Below are 22,485 nucleotides of genomic sequence, written 5' to 3' on the forward strand. Positions count from 1 at the left end.
CTATATATATATATTTGTTTTTTATAATAGTGTCATCTCTCTACATTACTTGCATATAAAGTGAGTTTTAAAACTTATGTTTTAAGGTTCATTGTGACTGTGATTGATTGAATTTATCAGACACCAAAAAAATAAAAAATATCTAAAGAGTAACATGTTAAAGTGAAAAAATGTATTTCAAACATGGTCCCATTATGTTAAAAGACAAAGAACACACAAAGAAGCACAAGACATTCAACACAAAAACTCCACTAGTCCACTCTGACTATATTAAAAGATGTTGGGGGTTAAGGTGTGGCAGACTCATTTGGACTACAAAATGTAATAGACTTCACAAGTACAAATAATGACACTGTTATTTTTTCAAAACAACATTTATTTCACTTTCATTAGAACATAACTCCATCAGAAATTTAAACGCTCCATAACAAATCAGTGCAGTGCCTTGTAGCTATTATATGTTATTATTTATAATATTTTAAAAAATCATACATGCATGCAATGGTTTTGAGTATGTTTTAAATGCCAGACATTTTAGCAATTTTTCCATAATTCCACATAAAATACAAAATAATGCTAATTTGTATTAGAAATCAGAGATCCATTGCACATAAAAACAAATGCACATATTTCAACTGACACGTCAAAATTTCAGTAAGATAAAATATACACAAAAACTGTGGTAATGTTCACTATAAATGCTGTCACATTCTTCACATCTATTTGGGACTGAGAAGGCATTTCTGCAGGAAGTGACTCATGAGGGTGTATGTATGCCGGGAGGCTGATCCTTGCAGAGCGTGGTTTTTGTCAGTGTACCACTGAAATTAACACCAAATTCAGATTAGTGCATAGACTCTGCATTCCATGTAACATTATCAAGTTACACACATTTTAAATCATATATATTTTTAAAAGTGCATTATAATTCATGACAGTTTTTCCATTTCCAACTTTCATTAAATCAGCACCATCAAGGCCAATATTAGCCCCACTTTCCTGAGCCAATATTTACCATCGCCTCGAAGTCCACTTGCTCGTCCACCAGAGCTTTGGAGATCTGTGCTGCCTGCTGGAAATGGACGTTGTCTACAGGAAAGAGAGTGCTTTCACTACGTGACTGAACATCGAAGCTAAAGTTTATATCACGGCAAATAGAATCCTATTTGTGCAAGGCTTTCCTGTGTTACCTGGTTAGCTGTTGAGAAATAGGGATACCACATGCCCAAAAGAGGAAGAGTAATTTGGAGGAAATAACATACCATCTGCTGTGCCATGAACCAATAGATAGTCCACTGTTTTGAAGTACTTTGCTCTGGCCACCACCGTGGAATTCTGTTAAATAAAAGAAAGAAAATCACTGTTAATAACATATTGTATATCTCAGAATTGTGCTGCATACCCGCAAAAAATATTCTGATAAGTCTGAATTGTATAATATTTACTTTATAAGCATCTGAATTCTCTGTGGGCTTGCCCATGTACCGTTCAGTGTATACTGCATCTGCAAAAGGAAACTCAAGTTAATACCACAATCATACAGTACATATTAACACAAACACCAAAAAAATCACACTTATTCAAATGTCTTCAGAGAGTTGACAAGATTTAAACAGAGATTTGAATCCTTAAAGAGGAACTCCACTGATTTTGTATATCAAAGTCTGTTTACAGGTCTTGGGGAATCTTGCTGGATATGTGAAAAAAGTTATCTCAAGCCTTTTGTGTCAACAGTGGAAGCTGTGCAAAGTCTGATGAACTGTATTTTTTTGAAAATGAAAATGATCTGTGGGCGTATAGTTGGAAAGAAATTAGATTTTGACCTCTGTAGCATGCTCCTCATCTCTTCTCGAGGCTAGCGGCCCGATGCAGCATTAGCCGCTACTAGCACAACACACCAGCCTACTTATTGAAGTGTATTTGGACAAGATACTGAACCTCAAATTACTCCCTGGTATTGTCTTACTTTCTGTTCTGATTCTGATTTCTGATGGGCAGTTGGTACCTTGCATGGTTGCCACTGCCATCAATGTATGAATATGTGTTTTAATGGGATGAATGTTGATTTGTAGTGTAATACTTTGAGTGGTCGTAAGACTAGAAAGGTGCTGTATGAGTACATTTATAATTTCTATGTTCATTGCGTGACTGACAGTGCTATAGGAATGCAGTGCTACATGGAGTACTTTTTTAAGTACACAGTGTAAAATATGTCAAAGAAGGAATACAGTGCTCACAGAACAGAGAAATATATACTATAGTATAGTACACCAACCATAATATTCCCACTTGGCTACTGGGGCAACTGCTATTCCACATTTGAAGAGTCCAGTTCCAGCACCCAAGGCCATTGAGGTGACGTAACCACCATATGACTGAAGTCAGAATTGATTACATTTAGTGACTGCATATACATTGAATAAAAAGATAAATGATAAATACAGAGAGAGCAACAAGACAGAGTACAACTTACCCAGCCCCATATTGCTATTCGGTCTTTGTCGATAAAACCCATGTCGATGAATTTCCTACAACACAGAAATATTTTATTCTCTGGCAAAAACATGGAAACATATTTAAGGATTCCAGAGATTTACCTTTATTATAAACTCTTCATGAATATTATTAGATCATAACTTCATAACACAGTAGGGTTAAGCCAACAAATGAGGTCACTTCACAGTGGAAGTTTTGTCACAGGGGTGACTGAAAGGGCCAACACACTTTACCTCACAGCTGTTATCTGATCTTCCACTTCAAACGTTCCAAGGCGCTTGTAGATAGCGTGCATTATTTCATCACCTTGGTAACCGCTTCCCCTTCCATCAAAGCTGGCGACAATGAACCCGTGTGAACTGGAGAGGTACGTGGCCCAGTTTAGCTTAAAGCGATAGTCCACTCGCTGACTGCAGGGGCCACCATACCTGCACAGGTCAGCAATAGCACATATCATCAAATTTTGATGAATGCCCACTGATTATATTGTATATAAAATCATATATATTATATTGGGATGGAGTGCTGAGGAGTGTTGTTCACTTACACATCAATAAGAAGAGGATATTTTTTAGACTTCTTGAAATTTGGTGGTAACATCATTTGATACCAAAGATCTGTTGGCAAAAAAGGCATCATTACAAAATGTCTCACACCTCAGATGTCTTTACTTACATTAATAACTAACAAATCCACCACTTACATTCCATGCTCAAAGTCGAAAAGGGAGATTGAAGCTCCCTACATGATAAAATGTATCTAAATTTAACAGAGCTACACATATTTTTTAATTAAAATTAAACTTTTTTAGACTTTGTGAACAGGTTGTAACCTCACATAAAAATTAACCATTCGACTGTTTTCTTGGTCGCTTTCACACAGAGGGGGAAAGTTTCCCCGTTCTCTCCTTAAACCTCAGTTTCACACATGAACATACAAGCAGGATTTTGTGACATCACAACCAGTGTGGAAACCAGTCCTTGTCCAATATGCAGCTTGTGCAAGTGTGACATGGAAACCCCCAGTGCACAAACACTGAGAATGGATTTTAAAGTGAAGTAGGAGACATTTTGTGTCTAGTCATTAAACTTTTGAACTGAAACATATTTTTATATTCATCGTTTTTGTTTTTGAGGAAAGTTTTTTTTTCTGTGTGTAGTATTTCTATATATGTCTTTCTATATATAAGACTCTGGTAGGGATCTTAAACATGCATTGTCTCACCAAATCCTGCAATCTTTAGGGTGCCATACTGCATTGTTGGCATTTGGAATTCTGACAGAATATTTTCCAGTAACTTGTTGTCTTCAAGAACGGAGAGCTCTGAAAAAAAGATAAGTGAACAACAATTATTATCATAATGGAAATTCTGCTGCACAAATGCTAATATAAATATCAAAAACATATATACTTTTAGATCAAAAACTGTTCAGAACCTTTAATAACTTTAACCTTTCTGATTTGTTTTGTGTAATAATCATCACCATCCTTGGGACCCCCATGATCAAAGTTTTTTTTCATAGTCTAAGTTATTGTTTTGCATCTGCATGTCAATCTATACAGAACTGTACATGTGCTTACAAACAGTGTAAATGCACAGTTGGCTATACAAAATGTCAAATATCCAGCTAATAAAAAATTCTGAGCGTCCCCTTCAGAGTGTTCTCCATCTGCTGGCTACATGCCAACACAACAAAGAAACATCTAGTATGGTTTGCAAATGTGCATTTTCACACTTTATGAACATTTCTATGTGTGAAAATATGAACAATAACAACAAAATACTATTTGATTTGGGGGGTGGTGTGGGGGTGAAACCCTGACCAGCAGAAGTAAGAATCAGTGTGGAAAGTACAGAGCAGATGTAATATAACGTATTATGGTATATACTTTTGTATATCTGACACTGTGGGAAGACTTGTAATTATTTTTAGATTACCAGAACAGAGCTTGATGAACTGGTGTGCAATCAATCATGTGTAACAAGTGGCAGTACAAGTACAGAACTGTACTAATAATATACATATACAATCTGTGCATATTTGTATGGTACACAAGGCGATATGATAATATGAATTTACTGTAAAATGATGCAATTGCAATAAATCATTCAGCAATGGGCTTTGGCTTAATACATTTCATAAGCGTACAGACCTGCCCCTTGGCCCCTGTTGTCCATGAGTATGTAGAGGGGCAACCCAGGTCCTGGTAAAAACAAAGATAGAAAATGCACAAACAGCTCAGAATATTGTTCACAGATGCTCTCCACCACAGATAATCCCAACACATTGGCCATGGATGAGTTATTGCGTAAGAGGAAATGTGGATGGGTAACTGACCATAGCAGTCCATTCGGTAGTAAGAGGCGTTAAAGCTGAAGTAAGCAGAGTTGTACTGACACCTGTCCTTATACTGGCCGCAGGTGAGGCACTGGGGGGCAGAGGGGCTGCTTCCAATCACAACCCTGATGAACAAACCAGTAGCAACTTGTTATAACAGTTATGACATTCATTTCATGGGGATGTTGTAAGAATGTGTGCTCTTGTTTGTTGTTTATAGGATCCCAATTAGCTTCGGCTAATGTGTTTGTCAGTCTTCCTAGGGGTCAATGAATGCGTACACGTATGGACATTAACTGATACAAAAGAAAAACTAATATGTGTAGCAAAAAATGCTGCAAAAATAAAAGACAGAAGAAATAAGCAATAAAACCAATTAGTTTAGCTATCAGACAGGTCAGAAGAATTCCTTACTTGTAAAGATTCCTCTTTACGGGTATTCCTTGGTACTCATTACTCACATAATATCTGTAGAAGATAATTTCATGAGACAAGTCAGATTTACATTTATCTACTTTCTAATAATCTTTGAAGTTTGTGTAGTTTTCCCCAGACACTCACATGGCCTCTTTTGTTAATTTGGATATGAAGATGACTTCCCACTTTCCAGAGGTAATAGGTGTTGCTTTGCCCTTAAGAAAATGCCCTTTGTGAATATAAAACTCAACACCAAAGATGTGATGAAAGCCACTATGCTGTTTATTATTCATAAATATAATTGAAAAACACTTACGTCTTTCACATAATGAATATGTTTGTAGCCCTGTGTGTTGCTCATCACTTTATAGAAACTGAGTTTATCTTCAGCAAAGAAAAGTGGTAAGGGCATGTACTGAAAAAAGGTCATATTTTACAGTCAAACACAAAATCAAACAATAAATTGGCATTCATCAGTCAATGGTAGTATCTTTTTCAGAAACTTACATGGCCGATCCAGCCTGTCTTGCTTGTTTGCTCAAATTTCTATAGAGAGTAGAGACATTTATTGCAGTTAATTGGCATTTACTCACATGATCATGACATCATTACACACGTTATGATCCTCACGATTGCCTGAACCAACCAGAGAAGTGACAGCTACCTGTTTTTCTTTCCAGTTGCTTCCATCAAAGTCATAGATCTGTACGACCACGTAATTTTGTTTTCTCGTGAGCCACTCCACAGCGACGCGTTCATCTGTAACCCAGGTCACTGAGCACAATATGTGATCACTGAGCAAAAGGCAACAGAAAGTGACATGGTTTTCACATGAGACAGACCATGAGGATCTCATATTTGCTACTGTTTACAATGCAGTTTGATTCAAGTGATGCTAGAAACAAAAGAATATACAGACCTAGAAGCAACAGAAGCGGGGGCGGCCACCTGAGTGCGGCGAGACGGATTTGTGGTGTCAATCACAAACAGTTTCACCGTGGTAAGATTCGATCCAGCCTGCACCAAATACAATCAAATGTAACATTCTTGATAAATAACTATATATCATGAGAGTGTGAGGAAGATAAACCATGAAGTAGACAATGTAAAGTGAGAGCTGCCCTAATCATTTGTGTTGTATAAATAAATTTTGACACTCAGTGCAGAATATTGCATGCAACCATGTTTGAGAAAAGCACCTTTGGGTATGGAACAGCCACTGTTTTGGGATACTGCTCAGATCCATACCAAGAGAACTCCACTTTGTGAACATCTGTATCATTAAATTCTGCATAAGCCAAGAATTTTCCAGTTGATGACCACCATATTGCCCCGTTTGATGCAAACACTTCCTCTGAAAATGATGGGGGAAAAAAAAATCTCTGTAGCTATCTATCATTTAGAGATACAGATGCACACCTCTTAAAAAGTGAACGTTACTTACCTTCATAAACCCAGTCAGGGACACCATTAAGGATTTTATTGTATTCCCCATTGTGGGTCACCTGCACAGGTTCAGCAGTGGCATTGGATGTGAGAAAAATGTTGAAGTCTGAGATGAAGGCCTGAAAAACAAATTGTAGTTTTAGTTAGTTTAGTTTATTTTTTGATTATTTTAATTACACATATTTTACAAATCCATACTTAGATTCATTAGTTTACTTCATAAGATGCACTTTCTACACTAGTCTTGCAAGACCTGATAGTTAAATAAAATGCAAAGAGTCCCATATTGCCTCACATACCAAGTAGCTGCAATATTGTTCCCTTCAACTGAATGTGAAGACAAGAATACATGATAACGTGCAAACTTACATATTTGCTTCCTGTTGGGGCCCAGGAAAAGTACTGCACAGTGGTTGGAAGATTAGAAGGCATAATAAATGTTCTGGAAAGAAAAATGAAAAGAATGTGGGGTCATACCAAGTAAATCACATCCTGTTAGTCTGACTTGTCACTCTAAAAAACATTTTATTATTTATTTATTTAGTTTGAGTTGAAATGAATGTGAAATGAAGTGAAATCCTGCAGTTTATGATACTATCAAAATAACACATGGCCACTTACGAACTCTCCTTTTCATAGAGGGAGTAAGAGGCGGTGTAGGAATGTCTCCATTGCTGTTGGATTGCAAACACAAGACTTGTTTTCAGACTTTTGTTATCAGCAGTGGTGGAAGAAGTATTCAAATCATTCACTTAAGTAAAAACACACAAGTATCAGCAACAAAATCTAGGATACTTAAATTATCAAATGTAAAAGTACTCATAGTGGGTGCTGTCATTGTTAAACTCTTATATTGTTGAACCATATTTTAGATGTATTAATATGAAAGCTGTACTTTAATGTTGCTGCTGGTCAAGGTGGAGCTAATTTGAACTACTTCATATAATTTTGGTAGTTTCATTTGTAACAATGGATAATCTTTTACAAACTGACCATGTATTTCATATGTAAAATCTTAATTTGAAAAACAACTAGCAGCTACAGCTCTTAAATAAATGTAGAGAAGTAAAAAGTACAATATCTCTCTCTGAAATGTTGTGAAGTAGAAGTATAAAGTAGCATATCCATCCATCCATCCATTGTCAACTGCTTATCCTGTGTACAGGGTCATGGGGAAGTAGCATATCATGGTATTTAAATAAATATCTAATAATAATAGTAAATAAAAAAAAGTACATGTATGTCAAAATTGTACTTAAGTGCAATGAGTAAATGTACTTAATTATATTCAACCACTGGTTATAAGGCTTATTGTAACATTTACAGTGAACTGTTGGGAAACTTGAACTACTGTAAAAAACAGATACACAAAGCTAACTGGGAACATTCACTGGAGTTTCTCACCTTTGAGAAATTGCTTTCAAAAGCGATGTACTTATGATCACCTGACAACATATAATCTGTGGCATCCACTTTTGCCTACAATGAAAATTATTATGGAAATATTAGTTTATATGAGTAATTATTCAGACTTGGATTTTTTTGTTTAATTGTTATAACAATAACAACATTTCCATATTTGAAAAAAATATGTATATTACAAAGACTGAATTTTTCAAATATATTGACTCCTCTTGTGTTTCGGCATTGTGGAACATGACATCCCCATCTCTTGTTTTATGCAGATACTCCTTGTCTGCAGAGATAAAAGACAACAAAAAATTGAGATTTGTACACAACATGAATATTTATATATGCTCTTGCCCAAAAGAACAACCTGTGTAAGAGAGGTGATACCTGATATCCAATACAGATTGTAGGATCTCCACCTAATGGTGTCGTTGAAGTAATCTTCAAGGGTGAGTGGTCTTTTGATACCTTGAGATTCTGAAATGATGCACAATGCTGCATTAACTTTGTTGACATGCTGAATATAACAATATCAGACAAATGTTGCTGTTATGTCGGAAATGAAACATCATCTATCGTCACACGGTGGCGCTATTTGAATTGATTGTTTTCCCAGCAGCATGCTATTACACTGGTAGTCCACACAAGAGCAATTCATGAATCATATCGTTGATTCTTCCTGTACAAGTTTTGTTAAGGAAAGAAATCAAACAAAAAATAAATAATAAGCACACATTTACACAGCAAAAAAGTAGCCTACACTATAGGCTACTCATCACAGAAAAAAAGTCTGCTTGAAATTAACCAATCAAGCACATAAAAATGTTAAATGCTTTAGAGTTACACAAGCGGTTATACTGAACATGAAGCAAAGACGCACAGGGAGAGAAATGCACAGAGAGGCCTGAGCTGTATAACTTACTGCTGAAATAAACCGCTGTGATCGTTATTAACGTGATGACGACAGCCGCCCCCACCACCCCCCACAGCACCTTGCTGCAGCCCTGCGAAAGGTGACACAAAAGTTACACAAACATCCTCTGAAATCACACAACACAAGCTGACGCTGCAGGTTCTCGTACTGTTAGTCTATTCATTCACCCCAACTGTGAACTACGTGTGATCATGCGTTCACAAGTGTTTTTCTTTGTATTTTACAACTTTCCCCCTCACTACTGAAGCTGGTAAATCGATTACTGACCATAGTGCAGAAGAAGTCGCCGTGAAGATCTCAGCCTTTTCCTTATCCTAATAATCCTTGTAGGTCGATGATGTGAAGTTTAAAGTGACTTCTTGGACAAGCAGCCTGGATAACATACTCTCCCTACAAAGAACCCCCCGCAACAATAGATTTAAACTACATATGGCAACATAAGAAAACTGATCTTGTCCTACTTAAGCAGAAGCAGGCTTCTCACACGTCCTGCTGCATTCCTGAGAAGCATCCGACACCAGACAAGAGATGCCTCCCTTAAGTCAGCAGCCTGCCCAACTTTCCAAGAGCGCACAACTTGCTGAGTATTTAGGAAGTGGCTTTTTCACCAAGGTTGCAAGTCACTCGCTCCACAAATGTGAGAAAGCAGAAGTCGGCCAGAGCTTTACCTCCCAGTTCAATTCAAAATGTGCTTTTTCATTTTTGGGAAAATAAACCACAATTAACAGTGTTGTTGTTTTTCTCACTCTCTATGAATGGGCACATTTTATTACGTTGTGGATTCAATAGAAATGCAGGAAAACATACTAATATGGCCAAATAACACTGGCTTAGGCTACAACTTGCATGTTTGTGCATGCCCCAGGCAATCAATGTGATTGTTATGTATATGTATGCCAAAATAATTCTTAAAAAATCTCTCTAAAAATAGCAGCTCTGACTGGCTCAACAGTCATGACTCATGAACGTTTTGGATTTAATGGATAATCTCCAGCACCTGTGTGTCTGCATGTGTGTTGACAGGTGGCCTCTGAGGGGCTATCACAGGCTCAGTGGCTCCCATATCAAGAGACCACAGGGATTTGAGGGGAAAATCATTTATTATTATTTATTAGTCATTCCCTCCAGTTCATTTTGTGTGAGTGATGCACACTTATACATTTATGATTGTTACAGAATTTCAGCAGTAAATTTAACAGATAATACCCAATACACTAACAATTCCAGGGCAAATTCTTATTTCTGACAGCCATACATATTTATGAAATAAACCTTTCACCAATGAAAAGCAAAAAATACTGTGCATGATCTGGACAATGTTTGCACGCTGAAATCCACCACCTTCAGTGACTCAAGTTATCATGATGAAAGGAAGCATTGCATTTACCAGTGTACAGTACAGTAATCTACTGTATGCAGTGCAAGCCATTTAGTTATGATAAGAATACAACAGAGGACACTGTTCACGTGATTATTAGTGAGTCTAGGAAGTCATCGATTCTGTTTCTTCGTCATCTGAGGCCTGTGTCACCTGGCTCGCATGTTCAGCATAGTCGAAGTCGGAAAACTTGACGGGAAGCTCGCTCCACTTGGTGCATTTGCTAATCTTCTTTCCGTTGACTGTCACCACAAAGTTTTTCACGTGGAGGCAGGGGCAGTCGATCCCACGGTACAGCATCATGGAACCCCATCTCTGCAACCAAAATCAGAGGTTAAAACATGAAAGGGGTTATTAGGTGGTACATGAAGGCCTGTGTGTCGACTAAGCAGAGGCTTGTTCAATAATAACACGAAGGAGTGCTAAGATTTATAGTACTAGCCCGTGTCATCTTCTTTGCTGCTGTGTGCTGGGGAGGTGGAAAACCGGGCAAGCTGGTGAGGAAGACTAGCTCACTTGCTGAGCTGAGGCAGCTCAGGATCACCTTCACCCACAGACTCATTCAGCCCCGGACCATCCACAATGCCACATCACCCAACTGACAAACTCTATTTTTGATTATATTTCTGACATTTATCTGGTTGTAAATAATTATTGTTTATCGATTATAGGCCTATATAGTGTGTAAACAGTGTGTATATATTTATACATCTACGTAGAATGTTACTGATTCTACTTTTATTGTATCTGTTCTTTTAAATTCCTCTGTGCTGCTATGTCTAACTGAATTTCCCCTATGGGAGATTAATGAAGGTATATCTCAGTGGCCGGCAATTGGCGGCCCGCGGCCCATGGCCAGATTACTTTGATAAAAAAAAAAAAAAAGCTGGTGCTTAAACAGATCTCAGTCATGACAGCAAAAGTTACTCATCTAATCACTTCCTCTTAAGTGATTTTGCCTACAAAATAAAAGCACGAGAACATATTTGCAGCAGTACTTTACCTCATCTTTAAGTGAGAGCTTTTACTTTGAAAGGTTCTGAAGGAAATTCAAGAGTATCTGGCTTACTTGACACACCTCTGAAAAAACCACTGAAAAAGGTGAGATGAATTCCCCTGAATAAGAAAAGAAGGAATTTGCTCTGCCTGGAGATACTGGGGACATGAAAATAAGCGTCCATTGGTTGATGTAGACTAATTGCTGTGATGTGTACACCCCTGCTCATGCTTAATTGTAATATGTAATATGATCTCTACACAATAAATTTTTTGAAAAAGGAATAAATAAATACTTGTTCAGCACATGAGGATTGAACACACAACTCTCCGAACGGGAGTCCTATGCAGTACAAACTGAACTAATTGCACACACAATAAATGTTGAAATATAAATAGTCAACTGACAATTGACTTGAAAAAAATTTGGCCCGATGCCAGACTTATTTGCCGACCCCTGGTATATCTTATCTTATGCCATTTGTGCATTCTGCTAAAATTTAATTTGGGAGAAAACATAATGTGGGAGTGAGTCACGGCCTTAAATGAAAACTTCTCATATGAGGAATTTTCTCCCCCATCTTGAACTTGTTTTACAGTTGATGACTAGCTTTGACTCACTTCCTACTTTTTCCATATTCCCGACATGTGCAAACCAGAATAGAAACTAGTCCCTATGAATGATCCCATGCTGCATGTAACTACATGGCTTAGGTTCAGAGTGGTCTCAATCCTCTCACTTAGCCCTCTGCAAGAAAGCAAATAAGTGAATTTCCCAAAATGTTGAACGATTCCTTTAAGTTTTAGATGATCTGCTGGTTTTCTCTAAACAATTCCAACTGAAAATCCTGAAAGACATTTACCTGCCCACAGTCTTTGCATGCTATGAAGCCATTGGTCTCGTAATCTAGAAGTCGCTCTTGAAGTGAAGTATTTTCTCTCTGAATGAAAAGGTTGCTGTAAAAAAGTAACAGTAAGTATTGTATTTGACTTTGGAAGACTTTGCTAAGCAAGCTGGGTATAATTCATCATCTGAGCATCATTGCAACTCTGGCATTAAGTTTATATGTCAACAAACACAATGTAAACAAACACTGAACAAAAAGTTCAGAAGAATGTAAAAGGGGGTTGTAATTCCTACCTAAACTGTGTTGTAACATTGACTCTGTGCATGTTTTCGATGATCTCGATGTCCTCGCCACTGCAGACATGTTTGCTGCAGCCTCTGCAGCTAAACTTCACATTGGACGGGTTCTCTGTCTTTATGCCTTTCTGCTTCTTCTTTACCATCCTCACCCTCTCCTCCATTATAGCCTGTATCTGAAACTCTAAGATCTGACAAAAGGAAGAAAAATCACTGTGAACACAGAAATGTGGGTCTCAGTTTAACTGACAAAAGAAAGTTGGATGTAAACGTACCCTTTTGTCATAGTCCGCTTGTTTTAAAGCTCTGATTTTTTCAATGGCTTTGTTCATCATTTTCAAGCGGTACTCATTGACACACTCCTTTTCAGCCACCCCAGAGTTCTTCACGTCGACCAGAGTGTAGCTGCTGTCCTCTGCTCTTCCTCGGCCTTGAGCCTGCAATTGTAAGCAACCACTTTAATACAGCTCTTACACAGTATAATGGTGCCTTAATTATTATATATACATAGAAGTGTTAATCATTAAAACACGGCAACAAGTCATTACTCATTTGGCATCACTGACCTGAGTCATAGCTATCTCATTGGTCACAAGGCCATATCGGATAACAAAATTACACGCTGGGATGTCCAAACCTTCCTCTGCCACCGTGGTTGCAATCAGCAAGTTCACTTCACCATTGTGGAATTTGGCCAACACATCCCTTTGCTCTGCCTGATTAACACAAATTTGAATAAAGAAGATTTAAGGAAGTGTAAATTGGATTCGAAGTGCGTACGATGCTTGAAGCAAATGCAATGTGCACTCACAGAGGTCATTGGTTTGACAACACTCTGGTCTCCTCCTCCGATAACATATGATGCTTTCACGCCAATGTCAGCAAACTTAGGGTTTTCCTGAATCCACTGACTCAGAGCAATGGCGCTGCGCCGTGTTTTGGTGAAAATTATCCCTCTGGCCTCCTCCCTGGTGCTGAACTCTTGCAGAATTTTAGATCTTAGTTTTGACAGGCTGCCATTTTCATACTCTGGATTCTCTGCGAGCCTCTGCAACTCTTCCTTGTTGTCTGCAAGGCATAAATTTCAAAGAATTGAGGTCGATTCTTTGCGTCATTTTAAAGGTTCAAGAAATCATTCGACATCATGGGAGCTAGGCTTATTTGCTCTCTCGCCGAGTTAGAAGAGAAGATCAATGCCACTCTTGGGTCTGCCTGGTAAATATAGGGCAACAGCAAGCAACTGGTTAGCCCAACTTAGCAAAGAAGCAGGAAAAGGGCGTAACCACAAATCACCTAATAGAACTTTTAATTAAAACGCTCATTTGTTGGTCCTGAACAAGAAATAATCCATCACATAACTCTGCGTATATCTGTACTGTATGGATTAAGACATTATATGTTAATTAGTGAATTTAAGAGGTTCTGGTTAGTGAGCCATTTCCCCCATTTCCAATCTTTATGCATAGCTAAGCAAACCAGCTAAGCGACTAAGCATGCAGAACAGTATTGGTAACAACAATAAAGTCAAGGACAACTTTGTTTAAATTTTCTTGTTAGCACACCAAGTCGTTGGATCTTTTGCCCCACACTACTGTACAATACCTTTAAACAAATTGAAGAGGAATCTCTCAGTTGCTGTGATTTGAATTTTGTGCTCCTCGTCTGGTGTTGTTTTTCTTTTTATCTCTTCCTCGTGGTATTTGTTCAGGAAATTGAAGGCATCACACATGCGAATGGTGTTGCTGAGATTCAGGCCCTCGCTGTACTGCCGAAGGTGCTCTGCGCAGACACGCACTTTCTGATCTTCCATTGTTGCAGCTAAAATGGATCGAGAAAAGGTTTTAGATCCCCTCAAGCAAGTGAGTTTGCTTTTTAAATAGGGAATCTGGACAAAGGGTCAGTATCCCTGAGGATGAGCAAAAAAACTTGTGCTCACCGTTTCGCTCTTTTTGAACAACCCACTGTTCATAATTCTGAGAGCCGAGGTCGCAGGTGGGGCTCAGCTGAGCATGAGCATGAATGGCATTCATGATTTTCTTAATGACATCACCAAAGGGATCCTGAAAACAGTATTTAACACATATCATACGTAACACTCTTGTGCCATTCCTTAGAAAACGTTTTAAAAAAAATACTTTTAAATAAAGTTCATTTAAAAAAATCAATCATGAAATCATCTCCTGTTTGACATATGTACCTCTTTTCTGTCTTCAACAGTTTCCGTTCTTTTCCTTTGCTCCTTTGTGTATGTCCCAAGGCTCCCTGTCATGATTCTGGAAGCATCCAAGTTTGCACAAATCTATGAAAGAGTAACATAGATTTACAGTGTTAGAATTAATCAAAATCAGACACCTGTGTCTTAGGGTAATTCTACTAAATGTCTCCATTTCAGGCACGGAGTTAAAGCCAAAAGGCTGTTGTGGATTTTGTACTTTTGTGGCAGTTGGAAACTTTATGGCTGCCCTGCATGCAGGAGCTATGTGGAACATTGGAAACAGCTTGGCTGGATAGACCGGTTCCTCGATGACTAAAGCAGAGAAACTGGGGCAGGATATAGATGAACAAAAGATGAAAAAGTGAAACAAAAAAAAGAAAATTATGTTATTTGTGGTGAATGCAGTACGTGTGGACATTCTTAAAGCAACAGCTGTAAAGTGTTAACTGATCCAATAAAACTACTCTGCAATGAATTCTTATAATAGTTAGATTGTGTCCAAAGAAGTGAATTTATCTCTTCAGTGATTTTTTGAGGCCATGGTATCTGGTGTTGGTACAGTAGATTGCTAACATTTCTGTCTACAAAGGTATAGACAGGGAGCTGAGGATGGTATTTACGCGCAGGATGTGTTCCTCAGCTTTCTCCATTTTCGTGGCTCCGCCGACCCCCGGTGAGGCCGTCAGGCCCAGGATTTGAGGGAGGGGCATGGGCTCCTTCTGCTCCTTCTTCAGCCTTTTGTTCTTGTCCTTCTGCTTCAGGTAGCGCATCATTATGTGGTTGTAGACTCCTCCTTTCTGAGTGTGGTGACACTCGTCTATTACGATCAGTGTCAGATCTAAATGAGCAGAAGACATGACAACAAATATGTGAGGGAATGCATTAAATGCGATACAAAGTAGTCTCTGGATGATATGCTAGTTGTAAAAAAGCAACACGGAGTAACAAAAGAAAATAAATGGTGAGTGGGTTTGTTTGGAGATTCTTTGGTAAGAATATTGCTCAGTCAAGATTACAGCTTGCTTTAATAAAAAAAAAAACACATTTACATTTCTGCATTTCTTACTATAACATTATCGTCCGAGGACAAAATTTCACTACAATTTTCTCAGCCAAGCAGTGCTATTTTTGTGTCATTTATTTATGTTTCTTAAATGCATAGATGTGATTTTCACAGACAGATTATAACATCTTTCAGTAAGAGATATCCTCTCACTCAAACCAGCACTTTTCTAGGAACCTGATGCAGCAGTTTAAGCCACACAATAACAAATGCTGGAAAACCACTTCAAAAATAGCATCTATAATTATTTTTTTTTCTCGTATTTTGCAAAAGTCTAAGTATGATGAATTATAATCCTTCACATGTGCAAGTTTAACCAGAGTGGTACAAATGTGCCCCTGGGAGGAAAGAGTATGGAGAGTGGCAGCTTGATGTACTGTGGGAGATAGAAGCTCTCATGTGAATTTGATCAGCCACACACTGATGGCTTGAACAGACGTGTGGCCTGGAAAGCAGGAGATAGAAAAAAAAAGAAAAAAGGACACGCTCTCAGGCGTTTCAACAAACAGCATATGTTCCACTGAGGTGGCTATTCCACCTTGGACTGGTGAGTGCCAACAAGAGTGAACAGCAGAGCCGGAAGACTTTGACAAGATCCTGTCAGCTATTATCAGGGGAGATGATATGAGTCCTCCGAGTGGCTTTCTATTCCAGTGCCTGTCAGTGTCTTTGGTTTAAGTCTAAAGGTTTTAAGAAGCCTCTTTAAGAAATGTAGAGATGTTGTGACCTGATCAGTGTTATGCTGGTTTGTTTTTTTTAGGCGATCAAGTTTACTGAGGCAAAAGGAAATTACTGAGCCAAAGAAAGGTTCCTGTGTTGGATTCTTTTGGAAAATCACACTGTAAAATCATACCGCTTAAGTCCACCCCTTCGTCCTCTCCTTTGTTAGACCTCTCCAAGTAATTCTCAAGAATCTGGGCTGTGCAAATGATGACGTCATTTTTCTTCACAATCTCTGTGAAGGAGATTTTGAGCTGGCAGTCTCCGCTGACTCTCTCCACTTTATATGTGTGCTTCAAAAATGGCAAGAACTCTGTGGAATAATGCTGCTCGACGAGAGGAACCTGCAGGAAAACAGAGCAGATTATGACTACAAAGTCAAGAAACTGTCAAAAAAAATAAATGTCCGCATTCTATTCATAAATTGCCGCTTTTAATTTGAAGATGTGTTTGTTTATCACCACAATAACCGCTGTGTAATGAATTTGTTGACAAACAGTCTGGCACAGATTAACATGTCCAGGAAGGACCGTTTTCTTTTCACTTTGGTTCAGGTAGGGTTTCAATTAAGTTGTGCAATGAGCTAGAATATCTTGTGGTTCATTGTTTTCCACATAGAATTGCAAGTTATTCTGTTATTCTGTTCTTTCAGGTGTTCAAGAATGAACCATGAGGCATTTCAATCACATATAATCACTATTTCCCCAGCTGTTTTAAAACTTAACTAAATAGTTTTATAGCTGGAAAACCTTGATTTCTGAATTCTTTCCAGTGCAGAGCAGATTGAATGCTGGGCCAAATACCAGCAAAGTGCAGGGGAATATCAAAACATTATGGCATGTCAGTTGCGGTGGGGTGACCCACATGTGCAAATGTTTTCTTTGGATCGGAAAAGGACATAAGTAGGCTACCATAATAGTGCAAGACAAGTCAGGTATACCAGACTTTAGGTTATAGTACCTTGTTCACCAGGACGACCACTTTCCCTGGTCTCTTCTCTGCCCTCCTGCAGTCCAGATGTTTTTTGGTAATATAAACTGCAACTCTGGTTTTACCGCTTCCTGTCGGGAGGCATATGATAATGTTTTTCCCCTCCAACGCAGGCCTAGCGACGTCCATCTGATAGTTTCGAAGAACAATATCGTCTTTTTCTGGGCCTGTGGCTGCTGCTACTGAGTCAGTTCCATCTGTAAAGCAGAGCAGAGGTTCTGACAGATAAAGCTTCTGTCCATGTCAGCAACCTACAATAACAGGCATTACTAACAGGAAGAGACTGTGCTAATCATTGTTTCCTACTGTTTGTTATAGTTAAATGTTTTCTTAATGCTGACAATAAAAAGGCAAAGCGTACAGTGTGCATATGCACTGAAAAACACACAATGAACACTGCAGTCCACTCTGAACACTTACAAAAAAAAATAAAACACAAACAAAAGCACTGAGCTGAGCACCTATAAACCACATGTCTTAGGTAGTTAAGTGTTATATGTGCACTATAAACCACGTCACTGAGAGGCACCATTGTACCACATCTGCATGCATTTATCACTTCAGATTTTCTCAAACTGTTTCTGTAAGTGTATCATTTCATCAGTGTTATTTCATCAGTGTTTTCCCTGTTCTTGATGTCTACTGTAGCAACATTGTGTCCTTCTTTCCTGTTTGCAAGGGCAGCAGATTTACTATGATGTACTTTAGTCAGACTTTAAGTCGCTGGCAGGCTATGACTCATTTGCTCTGTCTAGGCTGTGGATAAAACATGACTAAGGCACCATGCACAATGTGCACGCACCCCCCTCTCTGCAACCCAGTCCCCTCAACTAAGTCACATTTCCCCCCCAGTTATGAGTTCAAACCCCCAGAAAGTTGTTTTTCCTCTCAGTGCAGACAGCTTTTAATTTTCCGTCTCAGACTTGGTATGCCAAAGGTTAAAGTGCTTTTCCCAGCAACAACATGGAAGTAAATACACGTCTGTGCTGATGGAGAGATAGAGCTTAAACTACAACAGCTTTTACCAGCAGTTCCCAGATGTTAAACTTCTTATAGGGTGGAAAGTCAGCAATCAGCTATGTTTAATACCATTCAAATAAGAACAGAAACCCCACAGGTTTATTTTTCTGTTTGATACAGTGCAGCAAATGTCAGAAGACCAACAAATAATTCTGCACATGCAACTCATTTCATTGGCTGGTGGAAAACACTTACATGTAATTCCTTCTGTTTAAACCAGGCACTTTGGCCAACCAGTCAGGCTTATGGCATTATTCAATGACAAACAGTAGTGTAACCTGTAAAAAAAACACACTTCCTCTGTTTCTTCATTTCATATAATTATTTCTACTGCCTCATTAGTCCACAACCTCTGCTTTGATTTGATTATCCCTAAGGCAATAATTTATTATGTGAACACAATGTCAGAGAGGCACTTTATATGAGCACAGTGTAACGAGAAACAATGCTGATGCAGTAGCTATTGAAATAATATGGAGCACTGAGCATGATATAAGCATAGAGGTATAAATGAAAGGCCTCCTCCACAGAAACTTGAGTTAACCTTCTCCTTTACATTACAATCTGCCAAGATAGATTCAGCATGTGGTTTTCATTTGAAGCTATGCTCTGTCCTCTTTGACCTCAATGTGATTCATCATTGTGCACACATGGAACATATTCTTTGGTGACAAGCAGGCAGGGACAGACAACATGTTCCAAACCCACATTTATGATACTATATGGCATCTACAGATCCAGTGGACATTTTTCTCACTGAGACTTGAGTTTGGTGTTTGTGTGTCGACACCTCAGGCAGAGTTAGAACAAAGCTCCCAATTACTATGAAACTTAGACAATGTCAACAGTATCAAGGGTAAGCGAGCCTGAATTAGTCCCACCTGGTTGTGAGGGCTCCAAGTTGTTCAGCAGTTGACTTGCTCCTTGGTACAAATCTGAAAAGATATAGCAGAGGTATAAAAATCACAGTCAAGAAAGACAAGGTTGAATCTTAACCTCATTGTGTTGGGAGTACCAGCTGCTAAAGGGTCAGTTCAACCAAAAAGGAAAATTTTACCACTCATCCCGAATGTTATCTCTGTAGTTTCAGATTTACTTGATGCTGCTTTGAGATATGGGTCTCTGCGTCTCCAATACAAGAGAGGGGAAATAAATTTTGTGTGTGGTTCTTGAAGCATTGATAAATTACATTTGAAAAAAACTTTCTCAAGAAGCAACGCCCCAGTTATCCATTATAATCAACAGAGCCATTTCTCATTGGAAGCTATTCAGAGTTGACATATGTCATTAGTGCTTTTTATCTACTTTAATTGCAAAAATTTAGATGAACATGTCACTATAATACCTTTTTGACATAAATGAACTATATGGACAGACACCGCTCAGGGTGCGAGAGAAAATAGGTGCTTGGTAACTTGGTGATAGGTGCTTGGTAATTTTGGTAACTGCCAACTGGACAGTATGAATTCAGTTTGATTTAATGTGTTCAATATGTTCTGAATCAGGACCTGCATCCTGAGGCTCCTCATTTATGTTGATCTCTATTAACTGTGGTCTATCGCTGCTTTCAGGTGCTGCTGCACTCTCATCTGTGGCAGCCTCATCTCCTGTAGGTTCATCTTTCACCGAAGGCAGTTTCTCATCAGAGCCTAATAAGAAATAAATAAAATCTTTATTTATACAGCACTTATCAAAACAGAGTTACAAAGTGTTGTACATGGTTAAATACACAATACAAACATTTTAAAGTAGAGGCAAACCAGAATGTACTGAATGTACCAGAATCAAGCAGCCTAAAATACCTAGGTGATGAAGTGCAAGTGAAACGTTCTGTAATGTGTGAGTCTACACTTTCCAGGCTCTGTTGAGAAATCTGATAGCCTACACATTTATTTGTCGACTGAATGATTCTCACAACGCCATCCTAGTCTTAGTGTTACCAGTATGACACCAGTCACCCCTATGGAAACAATGGTATAGCTGTTTTGTTAAAAAAAAAAATAGCAATGTTTTTATCTTAATGTCTGTATTGTACCTTCTTTGTGTTGTATTTTTTCTCGAATGGACTCTGAGTCTGACAATAAAGTTGAACTGAACTGTAAGCACTCTACAGCTGTAGTCAATCATGTAGAGATGCTTTGCTAAGTGTCTTCCAAACACATACTTTTTTTTATTAGGACTGCCTAAGGGCGCTCCCTATGATGGGTGTGTGCTCCTGTAAAATTAGTCACCTTGCTTGTCACAGTCAGGTGACCCGCCAGTCAGCTCATACAGGTATTGGTGTCCAGTTTCACGCAGAATGTTGAGAAATGTAGAAAACCACCCTGGTCGACCTTTCACGATTCTTCCCAGAAGTTCACGGGCTCCATCCCTGCGCCCTCGGTTTGTTGTTGCGGTGCGAATCTACAGCATGAGCATTATTAGAACTGGAGTAAGTTAGACTGGTTATGCAATCAGAGTGAGGCGTAGTGCTCTGCAAAACAGATGAGTGCATTTGTCTGCCATCTTGTGGTCAAAAAGATGTCTAGTGGGAGTTGACGTACACACACTTAAATTGTAGCTTATAACACAGACTACATGTGTTGACAATGTGTCCTATACATTTATTATGAATGCTTATTGTGACTCTTTGAGACTATCAGCAATGGATCTGACAGCCCACTTTCACTACAGTAACGTTACTTACAATATCGCTGTCATCCTCGGTAATCAGGCATGCAGAGGTGCAGTGTTCGCACACTTCTTCAGTCTTCATATCCACAAGACTGGGACACAGTAATCGAATAAGCTGCACACAGTTATCATTCTCTGCCTCCACTTCAGGTGTTGGGGGATTGACCTGCATGTAGTCGGCTGCATATTCACAACCTGAATGTAGCAACGCGTCGACAAACTCCCTGAACCAGCCGGGAGAATGTGGCTTCTTGAGGACTGCACTAACGAGGACATCCGCAGCCGCTGGGTTACCGTCGTTCCTCGCTTTCTGTCTGATCTGTTCCTTTTGCTCGTTTTCGATAGAATGCATATAATCCAGAACCTGCTCCACTTTAATATGCTCCTTCAGCCTCGGCCTAAAGTCTTCAATGAGACGCTCTTTAACATCATCGTCATCAGATGCCATTATGACCCACCAAACCGATAACACCGATCAAAGCGCTGTGAGGAAGGATGGCTTCATGAAATACAACTGGCTGCGGAAACGATGATTCACTTCATCAAGAAAAATGAAACTCTTTCAGTTTCGTTTCTCCAAAAATCACAAGAATTAATTTGGCCACTAGATGTCAGTATTGGAACATAGAAGGTGGGCCTACAAACATGTTACTGTATATGACTTAAACACAAAGCCAAATGTTTCAAAAATTCTAACGGTGATATAATGACTATTGTTAGTACTCAGCTTTCTCAATGTATTTTTCTCCGTATCAATATCATAATATTATAAATTTCTTTTAGGAACTTTATCTAAAGGTACGTTTAGGCCACTATCCCCCTACTTTTATCTGAGTAAAATTTTCAGTGCAGGTATTTTTTGATTGTGGTTTTGCCACTAGCATCTTAATCTTCCTGTGTCCACTGCTTAGTAACTGCAGGCCTAGTTCTGTTTTTCCTTTTGAAACAATCAAGAATTTATTTGCCAGTCAATTCTAAACACAATAAAGTATAAATATATTACACATAGCCTAATTTACATCCCCTTTCCTTCACACGAGTATCCTACATTATTCTCTTAATTCATAGTACAGTGTAGTTTTATTCTAGTAGTGTGGTGGTGGTGATTATTGTGAGGTTAGCAGATCATCATATTAATAATCCCTGGCATTTCATTGTATGTTCATCCTGAGCCCCCTGGATAAGTCATGTCATTATGTCTCTCTTATTCCGGATATACTGTAGAAGTAAAAACAGTATTTTCA

General features: G+C 38.6%; 2 protein-coding genes across 3 annotated transcripts; both read right to left on the reverse strand.

The window, feature by feature from the left end:
* Positions 1 to 358: 358 nt before the first annotated feature.
* LOC119904055 (fibroblast activation protein, alpha) lies at positions 359 to 9,656 on the reverse strand. Of its 2 annotated transcripts, XM_038720439.1 has the most exons (27): positions 9,527 to 9,656; positions 9,310 to 9,432; positions 9,031 to 9,112; positions 8,496 to 8,585; positions 8,300 to 8,394; positions 8,103 to 8,177; positions 7,320 to 7,372; positions 7,068 to 7,140; positions 6,697 to 6,817; positions 6,452 to 6,606; positions 6,172 to 6,269; positions 5,917 to 6,046; positions 5,760 to 5,798; positions 5,569 to 5,667; positions 5,397 to 5,467; positions 5,250 to 5,303; positions 4,836 to 4,960; positions 4,651 to 4,701; positions 3,721 to 3,819; positions 3,044 to 3,113; positions 2,730 to 2,924; positions 2,474 to 2,528; positions 2,276 to 2,375; positions 1,446 to 1,504; positions 1,263 to 1,335; positions 1,016 to 1,089; positions 359 to 821 (listed from the first exon to the last, which is right to left on the reverse strand). In XM_038720439.1, exons 2-27 carry the CDS (start codon positions 9,310 to 9,312, stop codon positions 720 to 722), a joined length of 2,241 nt encoding a protein of 746 aa, XP_038576367.1. In that variant the 5' UTR covers positions 9,313 to 9,432; positions 9,527 to 9,656; the 3' UTR covers positions 359 to 719. The 2 variants fall into 2 exon arrangements, with proteins under 2 accessions (XP_038576367.1, XP_038576366.1); XM_038720438.1 differs by having other exon boundaries at positions 9,310 to 9,640.
* A 467-nt stretch (positions 9,657 to 10,123) lies between these two features.
* Positions 10,124 to 21,797, reverse strand: ifih1 (interferon induced with helicase C domain 1). Its single transcript, XM_038720437.1, has 16 exons — positions 21,255 to 21,797; positions 20,800 to 20,971; positions 20,077 to 20,217; positions 19,450 to 19,503; positions 17,519 to 17,745; positions 16,692 to 16,902; positions 15,396 to 15,613; positions 14,758 to 14,859; positions 14,497 to 14,620; positions 14,163 to 14,378; positions 13,372 to 13,628; positions 13,127 to 13,276; positions 12,836 to 12,997; positions 12,558 to 12,751; positions 12,280 to 12,373; positions 10,124 to 10,735 (listed from the first exon to the last, which is right to left on the reverse strand). The coding sequence occupies exons 1-16, from the start codon at positions 21,687 to 21,689 to the stop codon at positions 10,526 to 10,528; spliced, it is 2,967 nt and encodes a 988-aa protein (XP_038576365.1). The 5' UTR covers positions 21,690 to 21,797; the 3' UTR covers positions 10,124 to 10,525.
* Positions 21,798 to 22,485: the final 688 nt, after the last annotated feature.

The sequence above is a fragment of the Micropterus salmoides genome, unplaced genomic scaffold (assembly GCF_014851395.1).
Source record: "Micropterus salmoides isolate LMB-PRFRI ecotype aquatic unplaced genomic scaffold, ASM1485139v1 Ms_hic_scaffold_15, whole genome shotgun sequence".
In the NCBI taxonomy this organism is placed as follows: Eukaryota; Metazoa; Chordata; class Actinopteri; order Centrarchiformes; family Centrarchidae; genus Micropterus; species Micropterus salmoides.